This window comes from Schistocerca piceifrons, chromosome 3, assembly GCF_021461385.2.
Source record: "Schistocerca piceifrons isolate TAMUIC-IGC-003096 chromosome 3, iqSchPice1.1, whole genome shotgun sequence".
In the NCBI taxonomy this organism is placed as follows: domain Eukaryota; kingdom Metazoa; phylum Arthropoda; class Insecta; order Orthoptera; family Acrididae; genus Schistocerca; species Schistocerca piceifrons.
In genome coordinates, this window is record NC_060140.1 from 779,784,708 (window position 1) to 779,805,028 (window position 20,321).

Here is a 20,321-nt window from a genome sequence, read left to right on the forward strand (position 1 = left end):
ATTATATGTGTAATGACCTTTCTTTTTCAGTTACTATAGTAATTGTCCTTAGGACTGGCGACCGTGATTTCCCCCAAATCTCAAATATCTAATTACCGCTAGTTAATTGTTAACGTAACGGCCGCACATTTACTTTCCTTATTAACTTTACCCCTTTTCAAAATTAATTTCCACCAGTCATTTGCATTTTTCCTTTCATTTAGATGTAACCCTTTCCTCCCTCTTTACCGATAGATTAACTTCGGTGACGATTGCTTTTCCCAAATTTCCATTAGGTACACGCGGTTTAATTTTTCACTGTCATTAAGGTCGGTAAGTGAGGGGGAGGTTACACGTGGCGACCTGGTGACAGGACAATCTTCAAATTTGAGGTTGTTCTGGACACGAATTTTGCATTGTGCAAATCTCGTAACAAAGTACTGGTTACGAAATGGTCGATACGTCAGCGAGAATATTCGTGTGAGGAATCCTAATTAGAGTTGAGATTTTGCATTTATATTGAAAATTATTAAAATGAGTGAAGGCAACAATTACCAAAATTTGGTAGACTTAGATACGGAACAATCGGTCGAACAGTGGGAAACGCGCACAGCGGTACCCATTGTTCCGGGGCAGGCGGCTAGCATGAAAGATGCGACCGCCGAAACGCAACAAAGAGCAGAAATGGAATTCCAGACTTTAGAAAATGTTTCGGAATCGGAAGTGAAAATCAAATCTGAATCCCTTGATAACGAATACGGGGGGACAATGAAAGAGGAAGCCGCTACGGAAGTAAAACCGGTGGTTTCCGGGAATTTAACTGATTTATTGAATGTTTTGATTAACGAAATCAAGAGTCAATCGGCAGAAATTAAAGATCAGGCTGCCAAGCAAGAAGCTCAGGCTGCCGAGCAAGCAGCTCAGGCTGCCAAGCAAGTAGCTCAGTCTGAAAAAATTGAACGAATGCTAGACAATCAGAACAAAGCTATTAATGTTGTTAACAACAATGTTGAAGTTGTTAACACAAAAGTTGATAAAATCAAAGACGATATTTTCGTGATTAATACCGAAATCGGTAACCTTAAACAGAAAATGATAGGCGTTCAGGCGGAAATTGCGAGCATAAATACTCGTTTTGATTCCGAAATTAGCAGAATCGAGAAAAGTGTAGGAGAATCAGTTGCTCCGATCATCGAGAAAAAGGTGACGGAACAAATTCAATTAGTGAAAAAAGAGGATCAAAAGAAGGTGGAAACTTTAAAGGTTTTAGTATTCGAAGTAGATACCAAAGTGACGAAGCAGGCTAATACCTGCGAAGAGAAAAAAAGGGAAGTAGAAACGCTTGCGACAACCACTTGCCAAGTAATTACGAGAGTGTCGGAATTAGAAAAGAAACTTGACGAAAAACAGAGCTATGTGCCAATCTATGCACATAGTTCGGAATTGTTGACGAAAGAGGAGCGGTTCGACCCCTTGAAAAAAGGCGGTATACACGCGACGGATTTCATTAAGAATTGTGAAAGAGTTTTACCCAGATCATGGACTAATGAGAGAAAAATTAATGCGATTATTGATGTGTTGGCTGGTGATGCCAAGCGTTGGGGCCTAAACCTCAACATTACGGACCTGACTTTTGACGAATTTAAAAATTTGTTTCTGGCTGAATACTGGTCAGAGCGAAAACAGCAAAGTGTCTGGCGCGAATTTGTCGTATCGAGGCCTTTCGATGCGAATTCGCGCGGTTCGATGATGGAGTTTTGTGAGGGCTGGATCCGCAAGTTGGAATATTTGCGTGACCGCCGCTCGGAATCCGAAATAGTCTGGGAACTCTACAAAAAGCTTCCAGATGATACAAAACGCTACGTAGGGAGCAATCACAGGACAATCAATGATTTCCTGGGAAGAGTTGAGGACGAGGACTATTGGCGCAATAATCGCGACAGTGGCAGAGGCCGTGGTAACAACAACGGGTACCACAGCAACCACAACAACGATAACCACGGGAATAATGCATACCGCAACCATGGCAGCAATAACAATAATGGTTCGGACCGTAATAACAATCGGTACAATGCAAATAATAACAGGAATGACGGAAACCAGTATCATACTAACGTGATACGGGCTTCACAGAATAGTAATAACGCCAGAGGGTGTGATCAGCCGCCTCAGCAGCATCCGGGGAGCGTATCTGCTGGGACGAGACAGGGAAACCATTAGCCGCGCCGGTGAGGGGCCGACCAGGCGTGGAGAAATTTTGGCGGCCCAATAACAGGAGAAAACCCAGGTGTCGTCGTTATGAAAATTCCGTGTGGAATAATCAACGGCGGGAGAGTGTGCCAGTGTTAAGAGAAAGGAGTGCGCCCACAAGTAGTAGATCAGCTGTATACACGGCAGTAGAAGGTACATTCACTGTCAGTGAGAACAATTTAAGTAGTGTTCCGGAAATCGATTATAAAGTGGCAGCTGTAATACCCACAGCGGAACTGGAGATTGAGTTTAAGAATGATTCGCAATTGTTGAGAGAAGATCAGATGTCGGATAAAACGTCCGTCATCGAGCGAGGGGATGCAGAGAGGGATGAGGTCTGGTTAAGGCAGTTCGGTCGCTTATACGACGAACTAAGAGATTATAGGGGCCTGTACGGGAGGAGTGTTTATAGGGAGCGCGGGCAGGATTTGCCGCGTCTCGTCCCACAGGAAGATAGTATTTGTGAAGTGATGGAAAGTTCTGGCCCTAACCGGCAGACTTTATCAGAAATAGTTGATGTTAATGGGGAGCACGAGCAAGATTCGTCGTGTTTCGTCCCGCAGGAGTTAGATGTTGAAGTAGTAACGGAAAGTTCTGGCCCTAACCGGCAGACTTTACCGAAAGTTGTAGTGGTAGAAGTAGCCGACCCATCCGACGCAAACCTCCAGTTTAAACATTGCGAGAGTATTAAGGAGAAAGATTACGAAAATTTTAGTGATAGCCGGACACGATTGGTAGAAAAGCACATAGATTACAGCGTGTATGAGGTTAGAGCTGACATTATACAGTCAGACGATAGCAGTGTGGGTTGCGCAGATCCAGAGGAAGTAATTTCAGATGCTACTGGGCACATCCCTCCAGGTAGATTGGCAGATGAGATCAATCTGACCAATGTGGAATCAACGAAGGTGACAATTAGTGAATTGATAGCAAAGCAACACTCACTAGTTGACGAGTTACAGGAAAAGGTTTCGGTATTGGAGGCGAAGCTACAGACTAAGCCTCAGGACAGACGTGTTGAAATTAAAACTGTATGTGAACAGAGGCTGAAAAAGCCGCCAGATAAACCGGATTTAGGATCAAAGCCGGATGGTTTGTTCTGGAATGACCTGGATATAGACGAGGATTTACTGTGGGAAAATAAAGAAACAGTCGAGGACAAGTGTAGACAGATAGTAGTGTCTGTTAATATGCACGACCTACAACTAAACGTGTTGATTGACACCGGTGCAGAATTGAGTGCTGTATCTGGGAAAATATTTGAGTTACTGAAGGACAGACCTGGCATCGTAGTTATGCCAGTAACAGGAGTGAAAATTATCGGTGCTACTGGGAAGGCCAGTAAACCGGTCACAAAACAGATTTTTGTCAACTTCGAGATATGTGGGGCACGATTTGAACAAGAGTTTGTCGTCGTGCCAGACTTAACTACGGAAGTAATTATCGGGTTAGATTGGCTATTAAAGTACCGTGCAGTGATTAATTGCGAAAGCAAAACTTTGACATGTACGTCCCAAGATAAAACAATAGTAGTTAGTTTTGACGAGGCAGGAGACGGTGTGCATAGGCAATACCAGCCTATACACATTGTTAACTGGCCGGATGGTATTGATGTAGGTATGAATTTGAACTGCCGTAAAGTGAGGAATCTCGGCATTGACAGAAGTGAAAGTTTAGTGGAAGAGATAATCAAATTCCCTCCACGGATTGACATTAGTATTGGTGTGAAAAAGGGTCGTTTGCGAGAAGTAATGAAGCTAAAAGCCGATGCTCGCATACGTCGTCATGACGCTAAAGCGCGTTTTGATAAGTTTGCAATCGGAGACTTAGTACTTGTAAAAGCTCATGAGAAATCGAGCGAGATAGACAATGAAATCTCTAAATTTAAGTTTGTTTATAATGGACCACATAAAGTCATTGGTATACCTCACACAAATGCTTATTGCTTAGAGTATCCAAGCTCTGGAAAGCTGTTAGGTATTCGAAATATAGTAGATTTGAAATTGTACCAACCTAGGATCGATTAATACCACACAATGGGTAATTTGTACAATATGTAAATATAGAGTGTAAGATTTAAGGTTTGCTAGATTGCCATGCTTTTGACTGACCAAGGTCATTAAAGAAGTTGTAATTAATAAGTAATTTATGTTGATTAAATGATTTAAGAGTTACTGAATATTAATCAATTTAAAATCCAAGCTGCTAGTTTAAGTTTTCAGCTGAGTCACAGTAGATTAAGCAATGTAAATATGATTTTGTAACTAGCTGTAAGATTCCATAAATATGTGATTTACTAGTCATTGCCGATGTACTTAGACGCTGTTTTAAGTTTCAGGCTAGTACATGCGTGTGATGATGGACAGTGTTGAGTTATCCACTGTGATAGTGTTTATGGACTCCTTGAGATTACTCGGGAGTGAGTTTTTCCGAAAGAATTCAGTGGAACGGACGTTCTGGAAACGCCGTCACAAGGGCGAGTGAGATCAAGCGTGCCGCACACGCGGGCGCAACAATACTGGCGAGGCGAGCCGCTGTCGGCTCTTGTGCCGCTGTTGGCTCTTGGGCCGCTGTCGGCATTCTTTGTACTTGCGAGTACGGAAGGCGGAATTGTTTTTCTTCCTGGACAGCTGAAAGAATTCTACTGTCAATATTTATGTTTTTTTCGATCTGATGTGTGTTATTTTCTTGTTTAGCGTTTAATGGACTCCCATGACGAGAATATTAATTATGAAAGGGTTATGTAAAAATGTGTATTCTATGTAATTAATTATTAATTTGCGTATTTTGATCTACCTGTTTTTATGACCATGCAATCTAATTAATTTTGCAAATAGTATTCCATTTCTCATAGTGTTACGAATTTTAATGATTTTGGATAGCTAAACCATTTTCTATGTTTTCTATGAATTTTAATATGTTGTCAACCTGTTTTATTTTGTGCAAGATGACAGAGTGGAATAAGATTAGGAGTGTCTCCACTCAATTATTATGGTCTAAAAATTGAATTATGCTTAGTTAGACGAATGCTAAATTTTGTTGATGTTTTGAGCATATGCATTTCCGCTGTTTCTTTTTTGGGACATTTTCTGAGTCTGTTTACGTTACACGAACATCCTCAGACAATGTGGGGCACGTGTAACGCCGGAAATGCATATCCTCCTATTTCCATCTATTGTACTATTATTTTTTTCCTTGTTTTGCTACCGCAAGATATGACATATCTGTCTCTTTATATATTGTAATTGCTTTACTGTTTGGATATATATATATTTATGCACTTATGTCGATCTATAATTGGTTTGTTTCGTAAATATTATTTGTATTTTTACGCTGGGTCTTGCCTAGGGAAAACTGCTATCGAACGATTACGTCGATAGGTCGTGTGAAGAATCAAAGTGTGTAGGATCTTTGGGAGTGTTAACTCTGCCGCGTGGAGCGCGGGCAGAACAGAGAGAGTCTGGCGGGAGTAGCGAGTGGAGCAGGTGTTGTGTGACGCTCCCGCGAGTTGCCGCGCTTTCGTGGTTTGGCAGCATGTAATTGCGCTCGACTCGCGATGATAGTTTCTGACATGGTGTCGCGGACGGGAAACATTAACTAGCGCACATCAAGAGCCCGTTTCGTCTGGTGACCGTGTCGAGAAGAAGGCGCGCCAACATCCAGCTTCTGCAACAGCGACGGCCGACAATGAGTGACTGTCGCCACCTCCTCGATCGACGGCTTCAAACCTTCAATCAACCAACAAGGAAGACTAAAAGCACGTAAAGTTTCAGAACTGTATGGCAGACCTCAGCTTTTCAAATTGTTCCATTTGCCTCGCAAAATTACAGCAACTTAGCATGAACCTTTGTTGCTCATTGTCCCAATTGCATTACCAAGCAGGGTCCCTTCCTTTTCCGAAATGAACCCGAGTGTCGTTGAAATTCAAACGCCAGCATTAAAGTAATATAGCTAACTCGTTTTCACTGCTTTAATTTCAAAGTTCAATTATGGCATTAATAGCTGGCTACAATATTCAGATTACACAAGCACGAATTAAGAGTGCGAGCTTTGTTACCGTATTTTAGCTTACCTGTGACTGCAGCTCAGCTTGGTACGTACTACATTTTACTATTGTTAATTGTTCAGAATCATTTAATTCAAGATCAAAGTTAAATCTCTTGTTCCTAAATTGCGTAGAGTCAAGTTGCTTTTGAAATGATTGTTGAGGTAGTCCAAGACTAACCGTATTTTACTGGATTTCGATGTGCTTCAGAAAGAAAGCTCACTATTAACTTCAGTCACTAAATTAACTTTCGATTTTCCGGTTTTATTAATTCTTTTGCTAAATTAAGTCAGAGTGTAGCGAAATTTATTACTTCTGACAAACTTTCAGTTTTCACACTACACGTGTCAACCTTCAGTTGCCACGCTTCTAGTGTTAATTATATGTGTAATGACCTTTCTTTTTCAGTTACTATAGTAATTGTCCTTAGGACTGGCGACCGTGATTTCCCCCAAATCTCAAATATCTAATTACCGCTAGTTAATTGTTAACGTAACGGCCGCACATTTACTTTCCTTATTAACTTTACCCCTTTTCAAAATTAATTTCCACCAGTCATTTGCATTTTTCCTTTCATTTAGATGTAACCCTTTCCTCCCTCTTTACCGATAGATTAACTTCGGTGACGATTGCTTTTCCCAAATTTCCATTAGGTACACGCGGTTTAATTTTTCACTGTCATTAAGGTCGATAAGTGGGGCGGGAGGTTACAAGCTCTCCATGCTACTCTATCCTGTGCAAGCTTCTTCATCACCCAGTACCTACTGAGACCTACATCCTTCTGAATCTGCTTGGTGTATTCATTTCTTGGTCTCCCTCTGCAATTTTTACCCTCCACGCTGCCCTCCAATACTAAATTGTTGACCCCTTGATGTTTCAGAACATGTCCTACCAATTGATCCCTTCTTCTAGACAAGTTGTGCCACAAACTCCTCTTCTCCCCAATCCTATTCAATACCTCCTCATTAGTTATGTGATCTACCCATCTAATCTTCAGCATTCTTCTGTAGCATCTTAATTTAATAGTCATGGGTGACTGGAATTCAGTAGTAGGAAAAGGGAGAGAAGAAAACGTAGTAGGTGAATATGGATTGGGGGTAAGAAATGAAACAGGAAGCCGCCGGTAGAATTTTGCACAGAGCACAACTTAACCATAGCTAACACTTGGTTCAAGAATCATAAAAGAAGGTTGTATACATGGAAGAACCCTGGAGATACTAAAAGGTTTCAGATAGATTATATAATGGTAAGACAGAGATTTAGGAACCAGGTTTTAAATTGTAAGACATTTCCAGGGGCAGATGTGGACTCTGACCACACTCTATTGGTTATGAACTGTAGATTAAAACTGAAGAAACTGCAAAAAGGTAGGAATTTAAGGAGATGGGACCTAGATAAACTGAAAGAACCAGAGGTTGTACGGAGTTTTAAGGAGAGCATAAGGGAACAATTGACAGGAATTCTTCAAGAAGAATATAATAATTCCAATCCCAAAGAAAGCAGGTGTTGACAGATGTGAAAATTATCGAACTATCAGTTTAATAAGACACGGCTGTTAAATACTAACGCGAATTCTTTACAGACGAATGGAAAAACTAGTAGAAGCCGACCTCGGGGAAGATCAGTTTGGATTCTGTAGAAATATTGGAACATGTGAGGCAATACTGATCCTACAACTTATCTTAGAAGCTAGATTAAGGAAAGGCAAACCTACGTTTCTAGCATTTGTAGACTTAGAGAAAGCTTTTGACAATGTTGACTGGAATACTCTCTTTCAAATTCTGAAGGTGGCAGGGGTAAAATACAGGGAGCAAAAGGCTATTTACAATTTGTATAGAAACCAAATGGCAGTTATAATAGTTGAGGGGCATGAACGGGATGCAGTGGTTGGGAAGGGAGTGAGACAGGGTTGTAGCCTATCCCCGATGTTATTCAATCTGTATACTGAGCAAGCAATGAAGGAAACAAAAGAAAAATTCGGAGTAGGTATTAAGATCCATGGAGAAGAAATAAAAACTTTGAGATTCGCCGATGACATTGTAATTCTGTCAGAGACAGCAAAGGACTTGGAAGAGCAGTTGAACGGAATGGACAGAGTTTTGAAAGGAGGATATAAGATGAACATCAACAAAAGCAAAACGAGGATAATGGAATGTAGTCAAATTAAGTCGGGTGATGCTGAGGGTATTAGATTAGGAAATGAGACTCTTAAAGTAGTAAAGGAGTTTTGCTATTTGGGGAGCAAAATAACTGATGATGGTCAAAGTAGAGAGGACATAAAATGTAGACTGGCAATGGCAAGGAAAGCGTTTCTGAAGAAGAGAAATTTGTTAACATCGAGTATAGATTTAAGTGTCAGGAAGTCATTTCTGAAAGTATTTGTATGGAGTGTAGCCACGTATGGAAGTGAAACATGGACCATAAATAGTTTAGACAAGATGAGAACAGAAGCTTTTGAAATGTGGAAATTTCTTGCACAAACAGAGAAATGCTTCCCCAAAGTTTGTTCATGGCCTTAATGAAGTTTTTCAATAGTCTAAATTTTATATGAGAAGCAGGGAGAATTACATTCTTGGATTCGACAAGCGCTTCGTGCATAATACTGTGAAATCCTGGTTCAAGTGATTGACACTTAGGCCAGTCTTTCTTTTACAATGACGTGCTTTGGTGTGACTATCCCAGAGGCAGGAAGCAACAGAATTTGTGTAGCCATGTTGTTGCCCAAGTAATATGCCTATGAAATCTGCCATTTAAACTCATCATAGTTGAATCGCAAAAACAACTGTTTCACGTTATCTTATGTTTTTTCATGTAAGGTGCATATCCAATCAGAATCAATGGTAACGCATTGCCATTATGCAGTAGCACACACCTGAGACTTACTTTGGAGGGTTGATCAACAACCTCCACAACTTTTATAGACAATGATCACAGCTGCCATCAGTCCCTGAGCATAACTAAAAAATACCAAGTTCTTTTCACTTTTGAAAAACGGAAGGGATGGCATATGGCAGTTATGGAATGCAATCACATTTACCATCTTATCAAGACAATTTTACTGTTGTAGTCCTGATGCCAACAACTCAGCTTTACCTTTTGGCAATTCCAGATATCTCGCTATATCATTTTGAGTCCACACTGTTTTATTTTGTGAATCTCTGTACACTCACTGTTACACACAATCTCAGGATCTTTCAAAGATCTGGATTTTGAAGATGTTGGCGCAGCACTAGTTTAACTACTGCCCTCATCACTATCACAATCAGGTAGGACAGGAACAACCAGTCCATCTCCACGAGACATCTGTCGCATCACCCGCAGTATGTAGGATATGTCAAGAGAGAGTTTTTCTTCTTGCAAATACCATGTGTTAATGGAGTAATCATACAAAAGTAATGATCATTCACATTGTTTGATGGTTCTCACTAGGTCGTGGGTATACCAAAATCCATGGAATATTTTACAATTCAACCATGAATTAATACTCGAGATACAAGATATGCAACATATGTGAGGAGCCCAGCACTCCTCCTCTGTCTGCAAATGTAGCAAACATTGTCAGCATTGTTTATGCATTTGCAAGGCATATTAAATCACAGGAATTACAATGACTGCATGCACTAACTACACTTCAGTAACATGTTCTCCAGCACACAAACAGAAGACAGTTTTTAGCATACTGAAACTACACTTAAATGAAGCATGCTCCTCTCCTTCTTTATCTTCCCCTTCCCCTTTTTGCTATGAGCCTGCACTAAAAATAGCAACAAAATATACAGTTGCTGTTGCCTGGAACTTCATCACACTTTCTACCATCATTAGGATTTTGAAAACCTATATGGGAAGGCACTGACAATGAATACTAATAAAAATTATTTTAATTAAATGCACCCATCTTTAACTTGGAAACAACAGCTAATTTGAGTTCCTCATTGATGTTTTTGTTATCAGCACGATTGATACAGTTAACAAATATTTACTTTACCCCAGTTACATTTTCAATGTTGGCCAGTGTAATATCTAGCAATCTTTATTCAACATAATACGTCTACCACTTAATGCCTGCTCTATGTAGCGAGTAGCAATCTACCCCGTTCAAAATTTGGAGGTAAGAAGTTCCTGGACAACAAAGAGGGGATGACTAGGGGGGAGTGCCAGAATTGGACAGAAGTATGAAGTGAGAGGGGCAAGGTTCAAAGTGGATAGAGGTCAGCTTATGTTGGGGTGATTGATGTAAAAAAAAGTGTTTTTGCAGTAGGCAGTAAACCGATCAGTACACAGAGCACACACTGTGTGAAAAAATGGACAGTATTTGAAGACTGATTTACTGTGTCACTGCATTTTACTGTTGACTGTGCAATGCATTTTATTACTGACATCAATGATACAGAATGACTTTTTTTAGCATGTAGTAAGAATGTTGCAATGCGGACTGTTGTAAACAATTTTATGATACTAGAAGATGATTAGATGACCCAAAGCAGTAGTTAATAAAAAATTGTTCCTCCTATTCATGGTAGTTCTGAAACATGACCTTTTTTGAATTCTTATTTTTATTGCGTACATGAAGATTCAAAATTACAAATAAACAATGTGATCCAAGATGTTGTTGTTGTTTGTTGTTGTGGTCTTCAGTCCTGAGACTGGTTTGATGCAGCTCTCCATGCCACTCTATCCTGTGCAAGCTTTTTCATCTCCCAGTACCTACTGCAACCTACATCCTTCTGAATCTGCTTAGTGTATTCATCTCTTGGTCTCCCTCTACGATTTTTACCCTCCACGCTGCCCTCCAATACTAAATTGGTGATCCCTTGATGCCTCAGAACATGTCCTATCAACCGATCCCTTCTTCTGGTCAAGTTGTGCCACAAACTTCTCTTCTCCCCAATCCTATTCAATACTTCCTCATTAGTTATGTGATCTACCCATCTAATCTTCAGCATTCTTCTGTAGCACCACATTTCGAAAGCTTCTATTCTCTTCTTGTCCAAACTATTTATCGTCCATGTTTCACTTCCATACATGGCTACACTCCATACGAATACTTTCAGAAATGACTTCCTGACACTTAAATCAATACTGGATGTTAACAAATTTCTCTTCTTCAGAAACGCTTTCCTTGCCATTGCCAGCCTACATTTTATATCCTCTCTACTTCGACCATCATCAGTTATTTTGCTCCCCAAATAGCAAAACTCCTTTACTACTTTAAGTGCCTCATTTCCTAATCTAATTCCCTCAGCATCACCCGACTTAATTAGACTACATTCCATTATCCTTGTTTTGCTTTTGTTGATGTTCATCTTATATCCTCCTTTCAAGACACTGTCCATTCCATTCAACTGCTCTTCCAAGTCCTTTGCTGTCTCTGACAGAATTACAATGTCATCGGCGAACCTCAAAGTTTTTATTTCTTCTCCATGAATTTTAATACCTACCCCGAATTTTTCTTTTGTTTCCTTTACTGCTTGCTCAATATACAGATTGAACAACATCGGGGAGAGGCTACAACCCTGTCTTACTCCCTTCCCAACCACTGCTTCCCTTTCATGTCCCTCGACTCTTATAACTGCCATCTGGTTTCTGTACAAATTGTAAATAGCCTTTCGCTCCCTGTATTTTACCCTTGCCACCTTTAGAATTTGAAAGAGAGTATTCCAGTCAACATTGTCAAAAGCTTTCTCTAAGTCTACAAATGCTAGAAACGTAGGTTTGCCTTTCCTTAATCTTTCTTCTAAGATAAGTCGTAAGGTCAGTATTGCCTCACGTGTTCCAGTGTTTCTACGGAATCCAAACTGATCTTCCCCGAGGTTGGCTCCTACTAGTTTTTCCATTCGTCTGTAAAGAATTCGTGTTAGTATTTTGCAGCTGTGACTTATTAAGCTGATAGTTCGGTAATTTTCACATCTGTCAACACCTGCTTTCTTTGGGATTGGAATTATTATATTCTTCTTGAAGTCTGAGGGTATTTCGCCTGTTTCATACATCTTGCTCACCAGATGGTAGAGTTTTGTCAGGACTGGCTCTCCCACGGCCTTCAGTAGTTCCAATGGAATATTGTCTACTCCGGGGGCCTTGTTTCTACTCAGGTCTTTCAGTGCTCTGTCAAACTCTTCACGCAGTATCGTATCTCCCATTTCATCTTCATCTACATCCTCTTCCATTTCCATAATATTGTCCTCAAGTACATCGCCCTTGTATAGACCCTCTATATACTCCTTCCACCTTTCTGCTTTCCCTTCTTTGCTTAGAACTGGGTTTCCATCTGAGCTCTTGATATTCATACCAGTCGTTCTCTTATCTCCAAAGGTCTCTTTAATTTTCCTGTAGGCGGTATCTACCTTACCCCTAGTGAGATAGGCCTCTACATCCTTACATTTGTCCTCTAGCCATCCCTGCTTAGCCATTTTGCACTTCCTGTCGATCTCATTTTTGAGACGTTTGTATTCCTTTTTGCGTTTCACTTACTGCATTTTTATATTTTCTCCTTTCATCAATTAAATTCAATATTTCTTCTGTTACCCAAGGATTTCTACTAGCCCTCGTCTTTTTACCTACTTGATCCTCTGCTGCCTTCACTACTTCATCCCTCAAAGCTACCCATTCTTCTTCTACTGTATTTATTTCCCCCATTCCTGTCAATTGCTCCCTTATGCTCTCCCTGAATCTCTGTACAACCTCTGGTTCTTTCAGTTTATCCAGGTCCCATCTCCTTAAATTCCCACCTTTTTGCAGTTTCTTCAGTTTCAATCTGCAGTTCATAACCAATAGATTGTGGTCAGAATCCACATCTGCCGCTGGAAATGTCTTACAATTTAAAACCTGGTTCCTAAATCTCTGTCTTACCATTATATAATCTATCTGATACCTTTTAGTATCTCCAGGGTTCTTCCATGTATACAACCTTCTTTCATGATTCTTAAACCAAGTGTTAGTTATGATTATGTTGTGCTCTGTGCAAAATTCTACCAGGCGGCTTCCTCTTTCATTTCTGTCCCCCAATCCATATTCACCTACTATGTTTCCTTCTCTCCCTTTTCCTACACTCGAATTCCAGTCACCCATGACTATTAAATTTTCGTCTCCCTTCACAATCTGAATAATTTCTTTTATTTCATCATACATTTCTTCAATTTCTTCGTCATCTGCAGAGCTAGTTGGCATATAAACTTGTACTACTGTAGTAGGTGTGGGCTTCGTATCTATCTTGGCCACAATAATGCGTTCACTATGCTGTTTGTAGTAGCTTACCCGCATTCCTATTTTCCTATTCATTATTAAACCTACTCCTGCATTACCCCTATTTGATTTTGTGTTTATAACCCTGTAGTCACCTGACCAGAAGTCTTGTTCCTCCTGCCACCGAACTTCACTAATTCCCACTATATCTAACTTCAACCTATCCATTTCCCTTTTTAAATTTTCTAACCTACCTGCCCGATTAAGGGATCTGACATTCCACGCTCCGATCCGTAGAACGCCAGTTTTCTTTCTCCTGATAACGACATCCTCTTGAGGAGTCCCCGCCCGGAGATCCGAATGGGGGACTATTTTACCTCCGGAATATTTTACCCAAGAGGACGCCATCATCATGTAATCATACAGTAAAGCTGCATGCCCTCAGGAAAAATTACGGCTGTAGTTTCCCCTTGCTTTCAGCCGTTCGCAGTATCAGCACAGCAAGGCCGTTTTGGTTATTGTTACAAGGCCAGATCAGTCAATCATCCAGACTGTTGCCCTTGCAACTACTGAAAAGGCTGCTGCCCCTCTTCAGGAACCACACGTTTGTCTGGCCTCTCAACAGATACCCCTCCGTTGTGGTTGCACCTACGGTACGGCTATCTGTATCGCTGAGGCACGCAAACCTCCCCACCAACGGCAAGGTCCATGGTTCATGGGGGGGGGGAGGGATCCAAGATTAGAATGATAATAAAGCAAATCTTTTCCTTGATCACTGAAAACTTTTATGTGACAATATCACAACTTGTAATTTTTAACTGTTTTACAAACATTCTGCGTGGTCTATTGATGCCATATTCAAGACAATGAGCAAATTTCTTCCCATGAAAAGTATATTAGTTATTGTTAATATGATTTACCAAAGGCAAAAGCACTTTTAAGTCTTGTTTGATGACTTTCTCTCTCTTAATAACGGTCATCACTATAACAAAATTTTAACTGCGAATTCCATTCCTGTTTTTTTCCTATGAGAAAGAAATTGAGTATTTGTTGCTAGGAAATATAAAGTACTTCCTTGGCATGTGAAAAGTCCGATGAGTTGTGCCACACGTTTATCAATAAAAGCCAACAGTACTATTTAACAAGACTTACTTTACTAACAGTGTGGTATGCTTAATTCCCCCAGTTGACACCTGTCACATTAAAGACAACTTTCACTAACATTAAATGTCTGGGGACATTCTTTGAATAATTCTTTATTTGTCATAAATTATTTTGGCAACTAGTACCATCCATAGTCTCTTTCTAGGTTGGCCCTATGTTGTTGCTCACATAAGTTGGTAATTGTATTTGTCACTTGTGGGGCACTGACCTGGTTAATTTAATTATGATGATGAAAATCTAAGAGATCAACATGGCTAAAAACAATACAAATTTTCATTTAAGTTAATTTAAATAAAAATTATTACACAGTCCACAACAATCTCAAACTTAAATGTTTAGGCTGGAGTCTAGAAGGTATACAAAATTTAAAAATTTGTACCACAATCAACCTGTTGTCAACTAAAACAGTTTCCAGCTCCCAAAACTGTTTCCTGCTACCCCCTCATCAAAAAAAGATGCAACATACCCTGTCGAAATGTGGATGCCACATGTACCGCAAACAGGTAGCCCCTCTCACTAGAGTAAGATAGAGTCAGATACTCATTAGTCAAAGGACAGTGCCCTGTGTGTCAGTGTCACGAGGTAAGCCAAGGCTAAATGGTTTGTTTTAATGACCACAGCTTATTGTCTATCACTTTCAGCTAATTTTCCTCCCAATGGCTTCTGATACTTTGACTCAACACAGACATAATATCTCACATGGGGCACCACATTGCAAATGTCTCTCCGACGACCTCCTTTGGATGCTACATCTGCATGCTCATTTTTCTGGATTTCAACACATCCTGATACCAAGGGAATGTTACAACCTTACCTGGTGTTTGCAGCAAGGGGAATAAGTCGAGTATTTTTTAACCATTTTGGTTTCTTTCTGGTGGGCAGATCTGTTTGACTGCTTAGTGGGCACTGAGGGAATCAAAGCAGACTAAAATTTATTGTGCTTTATCTGCTCCTGATGATTAGAGATAATTCTGCACTGAGAATATTTCTGACAGGCGAATTCTCAGGGTAAAACAACAGAACAGGTCCAAGTTGTTCTCCTGCATGGATGCATCTGTGTGTACTGAAATGAAACTGTTGTGCATTTGTAAAATTTCTTGAAAATAAGATTCAGTCATTACTGGTGAGCCACTTAAAATTCCGCCTCACTGGCTGCCATTATGTGAATTACAATACTCCTTTATTTTGCATTTGTTACTATGCAGTTTCAGCTATGATGCAATTTTTAAATGATTGTATATCAAAATCCCATCAAAATGGACATATTTGGGTTACAGTACAAGAATCCATCAAGTCACACAATGGTAAAAACATAGGAGGAAGGATGGATGTTACAAATACACACATAGCACCATGTGTTTCTTTAACAGCAGTGATGCAGAATAACACTTAAGCTGTGAAACAGGCTACCAGGCTGCATACAGTGACACTGTGTATCAGATGGTCTGAGGTAAACAGGATGGTGAGGTAATTTAGTTTGTTGATTCATTATTTCCTGTTTTTGCTTTTCACTAAGAACTCTTAAAACTTTATTTAAAAAATCAGTTAAATTTGAGAATGTTTTAATCCTGTTTCACATTAAGACATACAAAGTTGAAGGCATACACAAGAGAAATATAAGAGTTTAAAAGTTTATCATCCAAAAATGGAATTAGAAGTCATGATAAAACGACACAAAATCATTTCTGGCAACCAATATGAGGGTCTGTGTGTGTGTGTGTGTGTGTGTGTGTGTGTGTGTGTGTGTGTGTGTGTGTGTGTGTGTAATTTATGAGTGGCTTACCAATTAGAGTTTCTCCCACTTTCTCTGTCATTTTCTTAGTCGGACAGTAAATGATTGTTGGACCATTAAAAGAAACTTCCTTTCCTTTACGTTCAATGAAGCAAGAAAAGTCATCCATTATGTTAACAGACTTCTGTGAAGCTGAAAACATTAAATTTGGTCTGTCAAAGCTAGATTTTACACAATGTGGCTTCCTGGAAAGAGAAAAATGTGTTGTTACACATATTGCTCTTAAACAGCATTTAACGTAATGACCAGAAATTAGTTTAGCATGAATGTTATGCTAAATCTAAATAATAACACATGCCACAATCAATAAATCCAAAACAGTTACGCACATTTAAAAATAAATTTTTATCTGCAATAAATTTATAGTCACCAGTAATCATCTTTAGGATTCTATGCTTGGGGACAAAAGCATTTTATTACTATGGAGTGTGAAAAAAATAGAACATCCATTGGTTATTGAATTGGCTATAATAGTTTTTTATTTCTAACCATGCATTCCAATTTATGTAGAAAGAAAGACAAGAAACAGTAATAGTATACTTATCTCCATTTTTTAGGTGTGTGTGTGTGTGTGTGTGTGTGTGTGTGTGAAAAAGAGAGAGGGAGAGAGAGAGAGAGAGAGAGAGAGAGAGAGAGAGAGAGAGAGAGAGAGAGAGTATTATTCTGGTAATGTATTCGACCTAAGATTTCCTATGGGGCCGTAGTGTGGTGGAAGAAGGTAGAACAGCGGGTTGCTGCTAAAGAGCTTGCTAAGGTGCACAGATTGGCCTGCTTAGCCATAACTGGCGGAATCAGCAGCACACCAACTGCTGGAATGGAAGCCATGCTGGACATGCCTCCACTTCACCTTTGGGTTAAGATGGAGGCAGCAGCTGGGGCATACAGACTTAAAACTGGCCAAAACTGGGTCTCATTTGGATATCCAGAATCACACACTAACATAGTGAGTGAGGTAAATATAGGTATGGCTGGGGAAATGCCTGCTGACCAGATAACAACTCCTAACTGCTTCGACAAGCCTTACAATATAATAACTGGAAGTAGGGAGCAGTGGGAGAAAACAGTTCGACACCGTACGGGGGACATCATTTGGTTCACTGATGGGTCGAAAACAGATCAAGGCATTGGGGCAGGGTTGTATGGGGTTCAGCCAAGACTGGAGAGCATCATCTCTCTAGGGAAACTGGCCTCTGTATTCCAAGCCGAAATTACTGCAATCAGGGCATGTGGGGAGGAAAACATGTGTAGGTGCTACAATGATCATAGCATCTATATCTATTCAGACAGCCAGGCAGCCCTGAAATCATTGGCAGCTCCTGCAACAAGATCTAAGATTGTTGCAGATTGCCACAGGGCTCTGGTGGAGCTAGGGGGAAGCAACAGGGTGTACCTAGTGTGGGTCCCTGACCACTCGGGGATCTGTGGCAATGAACAAGCTGATAGATTGGCTAGGATGGGGGCAACAACTCCATTTATTGGACTGGATCCTGTCTTGACAATCACCAAGGCTATGATCAAATTAGAACTACAGAACTGGCTTAGGAAACAGCACATAGGATATTGGACCAAGGTCTATAAACAAAAACATGGTAAGGTAATGATGTCCAAGCCATGTTTTAAAAGAAGCTCTGTAATCCTGGGATTGCACAGGAAAGAGATCAAACTCATGACTGGACTGATGACCAGCCATGGGAACTTCAAAAAACACCTACACACAATGGGTATAACGCAAGAGGACCCTAAATGTAGGATCTGTGATGAGGGTGAAGAATCTGCATCACACCTAATCTTTGAATGCATAGCATTGGAGAGTAAAAGATACAGAATCTTCGGGATAACTAGACCTGTAGAAATTGTGTCTACAAAAAACTGGTAGAGGGACTCCTTGCACTATTTAAGGGCACTGGTTGGCTTTACTAGATATACAGGGAGCGATACCGCACAATAAACCTAGTTTTGGTGCAGGCAGTGGCGGGTTAGACCTAAGCTGTTTTAGCTCTCCTGTTAAAATCAATCAATCAATGTCTGCGTTTTGAATTAACTGTTCCTACCATGTACTTGTTGGCTCTCTTCTAGTTCCTCCCAAGAGTGTGCACTGCTAAGTGATGAAACTGAAGACATTAAACTTCAGTTAATGGGAGAGATTAGTTCTGCTCGTGTATGGTGGAAAAGATGGAGTAGAAATCACCACAGAAGAAATAATCTGGACTTTGTTGCAGTGGTTCCTATTTTATGTAAAAATGTATAACAGCAAGGCAGTTTGTAAATTTATCATTACAGACAGTTCAGGTCACTCCCCGTCCAGCAGTGCTTAACTAAGCAGTACGTGTGTATTGAAGTGAATTGCAAACTGTGGAAAAACTGAAAAATAATAGAACTGAAGTGTCTGAGAAGGGGTGTCACAAAAGGATGCTGAAAATTGAAGAATGAGAACAAAGAATGAGGTTCTCAACAGACTCAGACATTTATGGAATAAACGGTGCTTAGGTAGTAGATCTGGGGGGGGGGGGGGGGGTAAGCACAATAGATGGTTTCCACCTGAGGTTTTTTGAAGGGAACAAACACTTTGGAACAGGATTGTACAAATATGCTGATTAGATAGATTATGACACTGTAAAATTTGAGAGGATTCTTTTTTAGTGCAGATAAAACAATTTTTTTCCTATTCTGAACAAGATTTGAAGAACTAAAATGCTGAAATAGCAGTCAAAGAGTACAATAATAATTTCTTCCTTGACACATGTAAGCACAAACTATGTACTGTAACAACAATGTAAAGTGTGAGAAACAACTTACCTGAGTTTCAGCGATCTACAAATGTCATCAAATACTGTTGGAGTTGCAGTCGCTGTTACTGCAAGAAATGGAACCTTTGATAGCAGCTCCCGGATTTTTCCTAAGCATCTAGGGAAAAAAAGGTAAACGATATGAATTCTCTTACACTTTAGTGCAATAATTACATTTTTGTTGAGTGGAAACTGTGTGCTGTACTACAAATCATATCCCGATACACGCCGCTTGAGGGCTACGAGCTTCCAACAAGATTATTGTGCTTGTCTTACAGACTGAGATTTGGTCTGGACTATAGTCTCTCATACAGTTTTAACTTGTCATAATGTAGAATCTGAAAAATGAACTGACAGATTTGTGAATGAAAATACAGTTCAACTTAAATTTTACAGTACAACATACTGTAATCATTAGCACAATTTTTAAAATAACAGTAGCTACTCGACAAAAAGTATAAAACTGGACTACGAAATATGTTGAAACCCTGCGCAGGAAAAAGTGGTATTATTAAATGAGAAGTTTACACTCTGCTAGGGATCACAGCTTATCAAGCATTCTTAATGCAAACAAACTTTTCCTGTTAGTCACATTGCAAATGACACTTCTACTACAGTCACACAATAATCTGATAAATATCGGAACACACACACACACACACACACACACACACACACACACACACACACACACACACACACACACAGAGAGAGAGAGAGAGAGAGAGAGAGAGAGAGAGAGAGAGAGAGAGAATTAAGTCTGGTGAGCATGCAACCCAATTATCTCAAAATGTTCTGGTAAGGAGGTCTGTAATTATATGTGCGGAATGGGCTGGGTACCCATTATGTAGAACCACATGGATTGACTTATGTCCAATGACTGTGGCAGAATAGATGTTAGGAACCAATATTTGTGAATATTTTGAATCCCATGAATAAAGCAATGGCCAACAAGTCTATTCTTGAAAATTTTACATCACATGTTGACAGATCAAGGTCACTGTTTAGCCAATTCTGTCTTGTACAGAAGCTGCAGCACTAAACAAAATCTTGTACAGAAATGCTGTATCACTCTGTAGTTTCGTAGACACCATTTGGATAACTGTACCCAATTTTGAAGTGCATT

The 20,321-nt window shown here is 39.9% G+C and overlaps 1 protein-coding gene across 1 annotated transcript in view; it reads right to left on the reverse strand.

Moving 5' to 3' along the window:
• The window catches only part of LOC124787764 (Werner syndrome ATP-dependent helicase-like), a 247,402-nt gene that overhangs the window by 125,469 nt on the left and 101,612 nt on the right, over positions 1-20,321 (reverse strand). Inside the window, exons 5-6 of the mRNA XM_047254645.1 lie at positions 19,206-19,313; positions 16,401-16,594 (exon numbers count right to left, since the gene is read on the reverse strand). Coding sequence (XP_047110601.1) covers positions 16,401-16,594; positions 19,206-19,313 — 302 coding nt within the window. The remainder of the gene's footprint in view (positions 1-16,400; positions 16,595-19,205; positions 19,314-20,321) is intronic.